The sequence below is a fragment of the Chaetura pelagica genome, unplaced genomic scaffold, assembly GCF_000747805.2.
Source record: "Chaetura pelagica isolate M959 unplaced genomic scaffold, ChaPel_1.0 scaffold69, whole genome shotgun sequence".
Classification (NCBI taxonomy): Eukaryota; Metazoa; Chordata; class Aves; order Apodiformes; family Apodidae; genus Chaetura; species Chaetura pelagica.
In genome coordinates this window covers 13,093,765-13,107,258 of record NW_009970724.1, presented here as the reverse complement: position 1 = coordinate 13,107,258, position 13,494 = coordinate 13,093,765, and the positions used below count along the sequence as shown (strand labels likewise).

At 35.9% G+C, this 13,494-nt stretch overlaps 1 protein-coding gene across 1 annotated transcript; it reads left to right on the top strand.

Annotated features, from left to right (window-relative positions):
* Nucleotides 1–854: 854 nt before the first annotated feature.
* On the top strand, nucleotides 855–11,468 carry AKNAD1 (AKNA domain containing 1). The gene is made up of 9 exons (XM_010006789.1): nucleotides 855–1,931; nucleotides 3,219–3,278; nucleotides 3,767–3,900; nucleotides 4,247–4,382; nucleotides 5,045–5,205; nucleotides 6,474–6,577; nucleotides 8,519–8,635; nucleotides 10,160–10,200; nucleotides 11,349–11,468. The coding sequence occupies exons 1-9, from the start codon at nucleotides 855–857 to the stop codon at nucleotides 11,466–11,468; spliced, it is 1,950 nt and encodes a 649-aa protein (XP_010005091.1).
* The last annotated feature ends 2,026 nt before the right edge of the window (nucleotides 11,469–13,494 follow it).

Sequence of the window (13,494 nt, the reverse complement as noted above, 5' to 3'; positions counted from 1 at the left end):
CCCCCATGGCACCGCAGCCCGGCCATGGCACTCTGTGTCCCCCCCGCCCCAGGGCAGGGTCCGCCCGGCAGCCGCGCTCGGGTTACCGGGGGTAAGCGGACACCGCAGCGCCCGCCGCACACCTGGCGTCCCCGCGGGCCCCGCACCGCTCCCCAGGCACCTGTAGGGAACAGCGCTCGGCCCTGTCCCCCCCAGAGCGCAAGGGCAGCTGAGCCCAAACCCCCGCACAACAGCTCCGTGGGAGCTGTCGCTACAGCTTCCCTACCCGCAGCGCACCAAAGAGCAGCTGTGCTACCGCCCATAGGAACTGCTGCTGTAAGTTCGCTTCTTTCCGCTTAGACTGACTGCAGCGCGGGGGAAGCATCTTATTTTATGAAGCTGACAAGAGTGCACATTACTTCAGCGTCAATTAATTGCATTTTATCTGATTAAAGGGGATGAGAAATAGATTTTCAGAAGTTTAGCGATTTTTCTCTGGGGTAGAGGTTGAAAAAACACATGATGGTGGGGAGGTGAAGTGTGAGAAATTTTATTTTGTTACTTCTTTGGTTTTTAACTGAGGTTAAATTCTCGTACCACCATTGGCCCCATTAACGGAGGGATTAACAAGCACAGTTACCTTGCACTGAGCTCAATTCTTTTCCCATTGCTTTTGGCATTTGTCAGGGGGATGGTTCTGAAAGATCTACAGTAGGTACAAGACAAATATATCTCATTCTCAAATTTATTTTAAGTGTATTAAGTATTTAAGTGCATAAAATAATTACTACTCATACGTTACAGATTTTGGTCCATGTAATAATAAACGCTCTATCAAAAATTGAAGAAGCAATGGTATTCTACATAAACTGGATATGGAGACTACAAAAAAGTATGAACTGTCAGACTGTATGAAAACTGAGATGAACAGTTCGTTTTCAGATGAATTAGGTTGTATCACAGATGCAACGGAGGAGGAACAAGATGACTTACCTTACGATGGAGACATAGGAATAACCTGTAAATACAGTAATTCAGATAATTTGAATGACTGCACTTGTGGAAAAGCTATTTCTGGTATTTTAAACTTAGCCTGTTCTGAAGATAACAACATAAAAGCAACAGCAAAATATGAAACTCATCCACAGCTTGAAGAATTCCCCAGTCACTTTAGAGGTGCCACAGGATTAACAGCAGCTTCAGTTGAAACGCCTGGAAGAGAAGCCTCCTTTAAGGAGGAATTACGTGTTGGTGGTTTTAGTGAACCAGATGGCAAAGAACATCCACCTAACTCAAAAATGTCCAATGTCTTTCTGCATTATTTTTCTAAAGGAGAATTAATAAGCACACACCAGTTAATTGAATACGAGACAATACCAGAGACATCCATTACTGAAAGTATCAATGACACTGTGAACAAACCTGAGCCTTCAGAACACGCCCAAGGCCCTGCAGTGCATGAACAACAGGCAGCCAACTTTGAAGAGGACTACTCAGAAATGCAGGAGAAAGTAAACACTGGTGATAAAAATCAAAATTCTCTACATGAAAATAGATGTGTCTCAAAGAAACCTATTTCTTCTACTGGTAAGCGTGTGGGCAGACAAGACAATTCACAATTGATCTATGAAAATGAAGATACACACATCTTTCAAAACATGAAAGAAGAGAAAGACCTGCTTAAGAAAACAGTTTCACCTCACGAGCTCAAATATGACCAAGGTCAAGCTCACTATTGCCTTGCTGACTTCTCCAAAGCTGCTTCAGAAGTTAAAGTACCAAAAAGAAGTGACAATATTAACTCAGTTCCTACAATTGAACAACCAAAATCCTTCCCTATTTTGCTAAGTAAATCACTAAAAGTGAACAACATTCTAGAAAATAAGTACTTCAATTCTGCTCACATCGAGAATCAAGAAGAAATGAGTCCAGAACTGTTGCAACAGCTGGCGGTAATTAAGATGTTTTAAGCAATTCTTAATACTTGGTAGAGTAACATTTACCAGAATAATATATTTTCTGTGTCCAGTAAAATCTAACATGACTAGTTCATGCAGGCAGTCTATAGGTACCAATAAGTATATCACTTTAGCAAACAATTGCTTTCACAAAATTCTGTGGGACTGAATTTATATGGAACTTCCATTACCAAATATTTAATTACGCTCTTGAGTTGGTAAATTTTGTCTCAAGTTTGTTATTAATTAGATAATCACTTTGCAAATTCATGCCCTGACATGCAGTTCGCTCAGAGCACTATACAGAGGCTTAAGTCCATTTCTAGATTTACATCTTTGTAAGTAATTTGAGATACAATTTTTAATTGTTTTTCCTCTATTTCCCGGCTGCAAACAAGATGCTTACACATCATGCTGACACCCAGAAACATACTGACCATATGAGATTGAATCCTAAGGTAAGTATCACAAAACAGATTTTTTTGTGTATTTAATTCATTCTTCTTTACCTCAAGGACTATAATTATTCTCCAAAAATACTGTCACCTTCATATTGTACTTCCCACTTATACAAAACCTCTTTGTATTTTCACAACATAGAGTTGGAAATATTTAATTACTTACTTAGTGAGACACTATACATATATCAAGTTATAAACAGAAAATTACACAGTACTGCTATTGTAGACATAATTATTAATAATTTGTCCTATGCATTCTTAATTATTTCTAAAATTTTTGTTTATGTCCACTAGTGTTCTTTACATTATTTCTGTAACCAAAGTTCCCATTTTAACAGGTACTTCCTCAATTACATTTTTCAAATGGCATTGACATTAACTCAGGAGACACTGGGACATCCTCTGAAGTCTTTGCATTACATGCTCCTATCCTTCCACAATCTACATATGGTTTGTATACAGCAAGTAAATAAAACTACAGTAACTGTGCAAATTATGTAATTTGATAGCACTTTTGAGCAGACATTTTGGGCAGACATTCCAATTGATTTATATTATCTTGTATTCTTTAGGATTACAGTGTGGATCAACAGCATCAGCATTACCAGTAGAAGCACACTGTCTAAATCCTTCCAATTTTCTGCCAGAGCTCACACTAGGAGAAAAGATGTCCCAAATGCTAAAGGATCTGACAGATCAACTGATAAAGGAAGTAAAGAACTCTCTTTCAATATATACTTTGCAGTGATGCTCAAATCCTGTATTAATTTGGCATAAGCCTTTAAAATCCCAAATAAAAGCGTAATATTTTGTCTTGAAGGTGGAAGACTTCTCTAAGCATATGACCCAAGAGACATTCTTTTTACAAGACAACTATCCGGTAAATTATGTTTTCAGTTATCATCTGAAATGCACTTGAAATAGCTGTAGACTCACAATTTTTTATCAAAATACTGTCATGTTTTCCTCAAACAGATGTTTAAAAGTACACTTTCTCAATACCAGACTGAAATAATGAGTTTAAGAGGCATAAATGAAGGCATATAGTAGGCAGCTGAATTGCTAAATCTGTTTTAAGGATTAGAACTCAAAACTATTTGTGAAAGGCCTTAAGTTGCCACATAAGTTATGAATTTTGATATCTAAGATACCAGTTCAGAAGTTAAATATTTTACTTGCACATATTAGAACAGCACAGAGCACTAACTGGACACAGAAGATGCAGTACTGGTCCAATTCAGAGCAGTAGGGAAATTCTAACCAGCATCACTGCAAATAGCATCTGGCTCACACAGCATAAGCAGCTATCACTGTGGCTTGGTAAATCATAACAGCATTTGCAATTCAATTATTTCTTATTTGGTGAAGGCATTAAATCAATTGAAAAGACACCTTGATGCCTTGGAAAGGAATTACTTAACAGCTAGAGAACAACACCGTCATTTACAGCTGCAGAACTACAAGGACAAGTCTATCAATGTCGGAGAGTTCGATCCTGAAAGGTTAGAAGTGCTAAGTAGTACATCAGGTATTTTTCCATATTTGTAGCATCTTACAACCACTACTTAATTTATCCATTTGAATTTTTCTGAAGTGAAAACATTATCTTAATGTTATATATTGTAAGCTAGAAGTGATTTGGCCAAAATTAATCTTGGGCTTCACATATCCTAGTTATAACAAGGATATCTCATTTATTAACTCAGGTTCTTAAAAGGGACTCAGTGAACTCCATTAATTTACTTTTTCCTATGGGAAGTGTATGGTAATGCCCCATGTGGTTATCACAGTAAGAAACAGAGAATCTTTATACAAGTCTCACTAACTGTGTATTGCAATTGGATTTAGAAAGGTGGAAGGGGAAATATTTAGACTTGGCATGCTGCTGGATGACATCCAAGAACAAACTGATGACAGCAAATCCAACTTGTCATCTTTGATTACTTCCTATGAATCTGCCCATTCATCATATTGTCTTTGTGAGGTAACTCAGCAAGTTTTATTATTTAAAAACTATATTATTCTGGTTTATTGATGCAAGTCTCTAGAACCTCAGTGTGGCAGCACTATTGTTCTCTCTATTAAGAGCCATGTTACTTCAAGAAAATGTTGGGGTTTTTGCTCTTGAATTATTAGCTTGGTAATATTTCACTAATTAGAAATTTCACTAATTAGAATTTCACTTAGAAACCTAAGTACAAGAACACAGTTACACCGAATACTCTTAATCTCAGCTTCAAAAGCATTTCTTTCAAAATAGTAAAATATGAGCAGCTACTTTAACTTTTGCAAAGCTGTGTTTGATTTTAGAATTAATCAGTATCATTTAGTTGGAAGAAATATTACTTGGTTTGCCCAAGATTCTTAAAATACAGAATTACTAGAAGACCAAACACTCCTGTTCTATAGAAAATGGAATTTATTGCTAATTATGGTAAACTTTTGTCCTGGATCATAAACACATTTAAAAAAATCTTATGGCCTTCTACAAATCTACCAAATGCTTTCATAGTCAAGGTTTTATAAAATATTTTTCTCTGAATCGCAAGTTAGAGCCACTCAGAAAACACTGGCTTGTATAAGTCATTTATTTGTAATGCAATGACCATATACTAGAAGTATCTATGCTGTGGTTACATTCTACAGAGCTCAGAAGTTTCAAGTCCTGCTGGTCCTCCAGAAGGAAGAGGTATTGGAACTGCATTTGTTCACAAGAACAAGGAAGAAGCAAGTCAGACAACTGATGTAATCCCACAGACAAATCAGTTGTCTTTAAAAAGTGCTAAGTGCAATATTTGTCTTCACATGTAAGTGAAAACATTGAAACAGCTATTGCAGTTTTTGGTGTTGTTTTTTTTTTTTAATTTACCTACAATAATTTGCTGAATATAGAACACTGAGATGTCTAGAATCTCTGAAAGCCATGGAAATATTTTCAGCATAAAAGTTTTAAAGAATTCTAGAACTACATACCCAATAATTCCTTCCAGCCTGGCATTCCTATCTTTCAGGGTCACATGGACCTCTAAGTATTTCCTGAAGCCAAAACTCTACCATCAATTTCACTAGGAACAAAATCATACCTCTGTGTACTGCAACCACACAAATTCCAGATATGAGTAACTAGCCAAAGTACAGTGCCAGTAAAAAATTGAGAATATTTGTGTGATATTTTTAATTAAACAAGAAAAAGGGGGGTTGGGGGGGGGATGCAGACATTTGCCCCATGAGCCATGAAAACTTTGTGAAACAATTCTAGATACCATCCCTGCCCTCTTAGGGAGTGTTTCATAGGGTTAATCATCTCAATTAGATTAGAAATATAAAATGGTTACCCCTAACCAATTAAGGTTACCAAAGAGAGCTGAATCAACTTCCAGAAGACAAATGGAACCTCTAGGAAAAGGAAGACTGCTAGCAAACAAGCATTCATTCAAGGTAATGGGATGAGAACTGTTTCCATACTCCCTTTTTCTTTTTTTTTCAAACTTATCTTATTCAAACTTATCTTATTCAGCTTTGAAATCACAAAACATTTTTCTCTTCAGTCTTGGCACAGAATGATGGCTCAGCTTTTGAGATACTACAGCATCACAACATTGCTCAATTGGTTTCCAAAATAAAAATTTAAGGAATGACTCTCAAACATTTTTTAAGTTCGTAAAATATGTTGCTTCTCTCAAGAAGGCCTTATCTGTGTTTACTAGGCTGCCTTCATTATTTGTTCAGAAAGCAAAAACCTACAAGCAATTGCTTGCCTACAAAAATATTTAATTTTAAGGCACTGAGATATATTAATTATATACACTAATCCATCTCAAAGCAACATGAAAACTCGTCTTGAATTCAATCTTCACAAACATGAAAGTGCACATATTTTGTCCAGTCTGCTTTACAGTTAAGAGTTGTAAATAGATAAATTGTAGAGTTGATAGCAAGTAAAAACAATATAGAAGTGATATGCAGATGATGCCATTGCTCCCACTATCCTGTTTGATGTGTACAAAGGAATTAAAACCCATAAAAATTGTTAATGTATTATTTTAAAAGTTGTATTGCCTTCTGGGTGCAACAGAGATTCCATTCACCTGAAGAAAAACATGCTGCTGAAGGTCTTGCATCTCAATGTCAGTGTAGATTACATCAAAAATGTAATGCTGATGAAGAAAGTATGGAAGGGTAAGTGTATTATGTATTTTGGGGTAGTCACAGATGTGGTTATCTACAGTTAAGTGAACAGATACATGCATGTAAACTGGTTATGTCTTCATACTGGACTCTGGATAAACACTGAATTATGTCTTTAATACATGTAAAATGAGAGGATGATCTGTTTTCAAGTCTAGCACCATAAGGTATGTGATATACCAAACCACCAGAAAAATGACAAAACTATCATTATATTCATATTAAAAGAGGGCCATCTCAGTGGACCAGTGTAATGCTTATGGTGCTTAAGTCAATTATTTTAATAGTGTTAAGAGTAGTAGCTTTGTCATTGTTCTCTATTCAGCAATGCATGTCAGCATCCCAAACTGGCCTTATTGCTAAGGGTTTAGCAATGAAAACATTTTAAATTATCATTGTCATGAACTATTCTAGTAGGCCCAGGAGAGCATACTGATACACCTACATATATTTCAAGTGTAAGGGTCAATCTGAAATGTTTAGTTTACAGAAAAGTCAGTGTGATAAAATAATTCTACATGGATTACTTAGGAGTTTTGAAATTTTAGCAAATTAAATTGCTATCCAAAGCTGGATCACACAATATGTGCAGTGTACAATAACATTAATCTAAGCATGTTATTTTATAGAATAGACGTTAATAAAAATAAAACTCACCTAGCTTCCTCTAATCATCTAAAGGCAGTAAAATTAAAACCTTAATAGCTCAAAGTTGCTAAGAAACTACATAAGCCCTCATATTGATAGTATTTTTATGCAACATATTTTAATATTATAGGATTTCAAAGTGCTTTACAATCTATAGATGTGATAACCAAGACCTTTACTTTCAGGCATGAAATCTGCTACATCAGGGTCTTTCTGTCAAAATGTCTTCTTTAACTAAAGGGGTGATTATTTTCCATCTGGGTGATTTTTTAATGTCTGCTTCTACTTACCAGCTTTTTAGAGAACTGGTACAGGTACAGTTCTTTCTATTAATAAATCTGATATTTCCTCCTCAACTAATGGCTCAAACATTAATATAATATGTTCATGAAGCTTGTTATTAAGGTACTTAGACCTATTCTCTTTTCATGCTCAAAGAAATGCAAGCATCCAGGAAAAGAAAACAGCAACATGTTCACTCTTCGTTCAGAGAAAACCAACTGATTTATCAGATACTAACCTGAGTAAGTAGTGAAGGCATAAAAGGTGAGAACTGTGCTTATGCCTACTATTGAGTCCTGTTAAGAAATATATTCTTGTCATGTCTCAGCAGCATGAAAATTGTTTTGTAGTTTTAACAGATTTTACTGCTTAGCACAGCACAAGGCCCTAAAACAAGACTGAAGAGGACATCAAGTCAAATTCACTTTGGATGTCTCAGTGACAAACCAAGAGGCAACAGACAAGCTGCAACAGAATTTGCCATTAGATATGAAGAAAAGATTTAACTCTGGGTCTAGTCAAACACTGAAAAAGTTTGTAAGAGACCATGTCATCTCCATCCTCAGAGATAGTCAAAACTCAACTGGATGGAGTCCAAAGCAAGTTCATCTTGTAACACTTCAACTTGTAGGAATTTCAGCCTTTAAAAACCCAAGGACACGGAGATGGAGAGCTTAATTTAAAAAAAAAAAAAAAAAGCACCAGACAACAAAAACACCCAAACCCCCATCTTTCCCCCAAAAAAAAACCCAAAACCACAACAAAACCCCAAACAGTTCTGAGACTGGAAACACCAACCATCAAAAAACCCCAGATATATTTAAGGGCTGAAAGCAAGTCTTTATAGTTAAATCCCCACCTGTAAAATTATTTTCAATTTGCAGTCATGTTAATGGCACCAAAAGGCGCAGAAATTATGGTGCTGGAAACCAATCAATTACCTATGTACACAAACAAAAACTTCTAGTATTTCAGACTTTTTTTTTTACTTATTTATTTTAGGCAGTGATTCAGAAGACATCTCAGCCTATGATTCTTATAAGAATTCACAAAGTGAGGAACTTGACAACTGTGAAAGTTACAGAACATTAAATACAAGAATATGTGGAGAGAGAAAAGGTAAAATGATTGCAAGAATATTATAATCTACACAAAAGTATTCTTGTTTATAGTTTTTGTTCTTCTCGACAACATGCCTTTGTCTTCAGGATTTAGATGCAGATGCAGATGCCCTGGAGGAAGCAGAGATCAGTTTAACCTAAGGAATTACAAAGAGACTGTTCAGTCTTGTGCCTTACGTAGAAATAAAAGTGCTGGTTCTTCCTGTAAGTATGGTGTGTTATTGCAATAATTAACAATCACAGGCTGGCTTTTAAAGGGCAGAAATCCACACTTAACATGTATCAGGCCAAATTTAATCTAGTATAATCAATTAGTAGCATTGTAGCTAAACAGTGCATGTGTATAGGTCTTGTAAAGCAAGATCAGCAAATCCAACATGTAGCCAAGTTTCATCCTCATACATAAAAGCTTTAACCTTTTCTGGTGCTTAACGAGAGGAGTACCTTCCATTTCATTTATGACTGGGAAACAATTTTGCAGTGCCACATGGAAGAACATTAAGATTGGGCACTACTGCACCAACTTTTTCAGTGCTCACTGTTACCTCATGTAAACAAGTACTGAAGAAAATTCCCGCTCTACACTCAAATTGTGTAACATGCAAATTCAAGGAAAGCCTAATTAAAAAAAAAATGCTGACCATCTAGCTTTTAAAGTCACTTATATCACACTCCTCTGTCTATAGTGCAGGAAAAAAAATGCACACAAAAACACAGGGTGAAGTATAAATTAGCTACTTCTCTAAATAATGTAAAACTATAAATCAAAGTAGTATGCACGAAATTATTAGGATTATGAGTCTGATGTGTCTACAATTCCCCCTCCAGTCTTTCACTGTGTCAAAAATACAACTCTGCATACCATTTGTACAGAAAAATTAAACAACAAACTCAAAAAAGTTAATTTGTCCTCATTTACAAAAAAATCTTAAATATATTTCAGCAGTGATAGTTATTTGATTTTTTAGTTTATGTTAAATAGAGAAAAATGTTAAATACATAAAAAATAACTTGGGGTGGGGCTTTTGTTTTAAACATGACCTCAACTACTCCAGCTTATTTACAGAGGAGAAAATCCACTCAAAAGGCTCAAACAAGTAAACAGCCAAGTGAACTTGTAAACAGACTTTCTGAAAGGTAAGCTGTCACAATAACTATACAGAGTGAAACAGAAAAGATCATTGTTAAACATTCAGCATGGAAAAAACTTACCAGTACACGAGAGGAATGTTTTATCTTTTGCAGTGCATGCTATATATTACAACTTATTTAACCTAAGAGCAAGAGTAAGTCTTAAGAGTAGGTCTTAAATCTTTCTAATTTACTGAAGAATCAAGATCTCACCTCTTGGTGACATATTTGCGGAAAAAGTTACATCTCACTTTATTATGAGGATGTTCCCGTTCACAGATTCAAAAGCACATCTGCGTTCTTTAAGATGAAACTCTGTTTGCTACAAACTATTTCTTTGTAAGTAACAGTCCTGCTTTTAAGTGTTGTTAACATTCATTTATGCTGGGAGTCTGCAACAAAGTGGATAGCACAGATGAGACTGAAACTCAGGCAAGTTTTGTTACCGTTGTTTTTTGACAGCATTACTCAACAGCAGTAATTGTCCAGAAGTACAACAGCTGCACTTAAGAATTAATGGCATAGACCCCTCTGAGAGAGAGGGTTACAGCTCCAAGAACACAGTGATATCAGTGATATCATAAGAGATATCATCTCCTGACTGCACCCTGGAATGTTTTCTCTCTTCCTGCAATACTGATGTAATACAAATTATGATGGACTGTGTTTTACAATGAAATGAAAAATTCTACTTCCTGTAAAATTAACTTGTAACTGAGTATGCTATCAAGGTGGTTATACATATTTAGTTCATAGTTTAGAAATTATTCTACTTACTAAAATTGTTTGTATTTTATTGTTCAGGCAAAACTTGGAAGCTGCCAAAACCTGCTATTCAAGCACATATGATAAAATTATCCTTGCACATCAACACTTACCCAGCAAGAAGTCTGCCCAAAGCAAGTCCACGATCAACATCAGTAACAGAAATGCAGATTATTCCAATGCAAATGTAAGACTTTAGAGTGAAAATTAAAAGCCACACAACTATCTCAGGAAGAAGTAAATCTCCACATCATGGCACTGTTGAACAAACCTATTCTTAGCAAGTTGATTATTACAATCTAAGCATGTCTAGTTTGTTTGAAGAAAGGAGGAAGTTAAAAAACCAGTATTTTAGCTCAGATATTAATCTCTTACTTCATATGAGAATGTCACAGATTTCTTATGTAACTTAGTGCCTCTATAAATGGTGCAAGGGACAGGAAAGGAGCCCTCAATCTTACCTCTGGAATTATGTTTCATACACTAAAAGAACATCACCCTAGCCATACACACCATGATCAAAACCAAAGGAAAACCTTCTCAATACAACAAACATGCACCACACACTGGGGCTGCTACTTTAGAAAAGTGTAAATGTCCCTCAGTTCAAAGTATTACACAATTAAAGAGAGAAATAAGTAACAGACACTTCCAACTTCAATCCTGGAGCAGTGTTATCTATCACATAACTCAATTTTTACTTCTCAACATGAAAACACTACACAGAACCTCAATTAAATTTTACTTTCTGTTCTATACCTATGTGAAGACTTGCCTTTGGTATTAACAAGGCTATATTGCATTAATTCCAACAGATATTAAGTGCTACTCTGGATCATGCCATACGGACAGCAAACAGTTTGAAGAAAGCTACAGAACGAATGGTACGTACGGCTTCAGAAGATCTAGCTAAAGCCAGAAGAAAACAGTTTTAACTACCCCATTTCAAATGCTGTATCATTTTGCTGGTTGATACTGAAGTGTCGGTATTTCTGCAAATACAAAATACCAAGATGAGAAGCTCAGTTAGCTGCCTTTGCCAGCTGTTCTGTAACTATCATTATTAAATTAAACCAGAGCATATTTGTATTCTGCATGTTTACACTCAGAACTAGAAAACAAATTATTAATCTTACAAAAATCTTCAGTATGTTGGCTAACCCCTGTTACTGTGTACAGCTACCTTCTTTAAGTATTCACTTAAGACAGCTTAATCAAAACTAGCATAAACAAACAAGATGAACTTTCAGACTTCTGATTTCTCCCCACCCCCAAACAGAATAACTCTCAGTCATTACTACTTAGATTTTCTTTCCACACCTTAACAGCAGCTGCCTAAGTGCATAAACAAAGGGAAATAGACTCTGCACCAGATACATCTGTAGGCATCATGCTAACATAAGGAGTCATAGTTAATGTATGTAATTATTTTGTTTTTCAAGTGCCCGAGATTTAGAGCTATTTGAAGATACTTCCTTGCATGTCTCAGTAACTGAGTAATCTATTGTCTAGGTATTCGTAACAATTGTCTGTTTCTACAATCTAGCCTCCTTGCTTTGTCAGATGTATCCAGCTGGGAGGTTCTAGCTGATGGCAAGTTGGAAAATTTTGAAATACTGTATAAATACAGTGGGAAGAAAAGTATTTCATTATTACCCTTCTGAAATCCATTTAACTGCAGTAATTTAAAGCATGCAGCAATTAACAGCCTTGTATTATCAGAGATGCTATTCACTGAAGCAATACCAAAGTAGTTTAGGCTAATGGAAGTCATCACTTGAAGTGAGCAGTGACAGCACATTGCTTAAAAAGGACAGTAATTTTCAGATGAACCTGAGTGGTTTCATCAGATGATGGATACAGAAATAATCCAGGCTGTTCACACAAGCAGTGAGAGGTAAGCTTGCTGCTGTGTACCACTGACTCACTAGCCTGAGTCAGTGTCTTTTTTCAGAGCTTCTTCCACATATCATAGCCAACAATACTATTAACTTTTCTCCCTTTGACTCTTACTGTATATCCTTGTAACTCAATTTGCCTTATTATCCGTGTTTTTGCTTTATTTAGCTTAAGACAACTGCACAGAAGAGTGAAAGGCTCACTCTCTTGTGCTAGATTAATGTTTGGAGTGTCCCTGTTATTATTTTACAAATTAACTTAATAGTAGAAGTAACCACTGTAGGCTTCCTAGATCCAATAAAAAAAAGGTTGATCTCTTCCATAGAAATCCTTCTACACCACAAGAACAGATTAAGACTTTTTGTTATCCTGGATCACCATCTGAACCTGCTGTTCTGGGACTGACCGCGAAAGCCTAAGAACGAACATATTTATGACACCAAGTATGTAGTTATATTTCCTCAGCACATTCTCTGGTAAACTGAAAGCTCAGTCTTTTCAAATAAGCAGTAATACATTTATACTTACTAGCCCTATAAAGATTTTTTTCTCATCTATGTCAAGGTTTCACATACACACACAATTTAAAACACATCGTTACCACACAGTACGTCAGATACTGAAGGTCCTTTCAGTTCAAATTTGACAACTGCAAGTTTCATGTGTTTCTTTGCACACTGAACAGGAAGATAACGTGTCTCTTGCTTCAGTCCACACACTACACATCATTTTTGAGGCTTTCATCACATACTCCTCTCCATTACTTTTTCCCCCCCCATGATCAAGGATCCTATTCCAGTCATTCTTGACATGGAAATAGTTCCATACCTTTGATTTTTCTCTCAGTCATCTCTGAATCTTGTCCACATTCAACTTAAGAAACAAATAGCACTTGGAAATACATATCTTTCCCTTCTAGGTTAGTAAGACCACCATCTGCACTTATGTGAATCTGGACCCAAATGTGCAGGACCAGGAACCTATTTGAAAATGTGTAATACAAAAAAAGGAACTTTCAAAATTACATTATACATTGTACATGTACTCTAAAATATTAGGTTT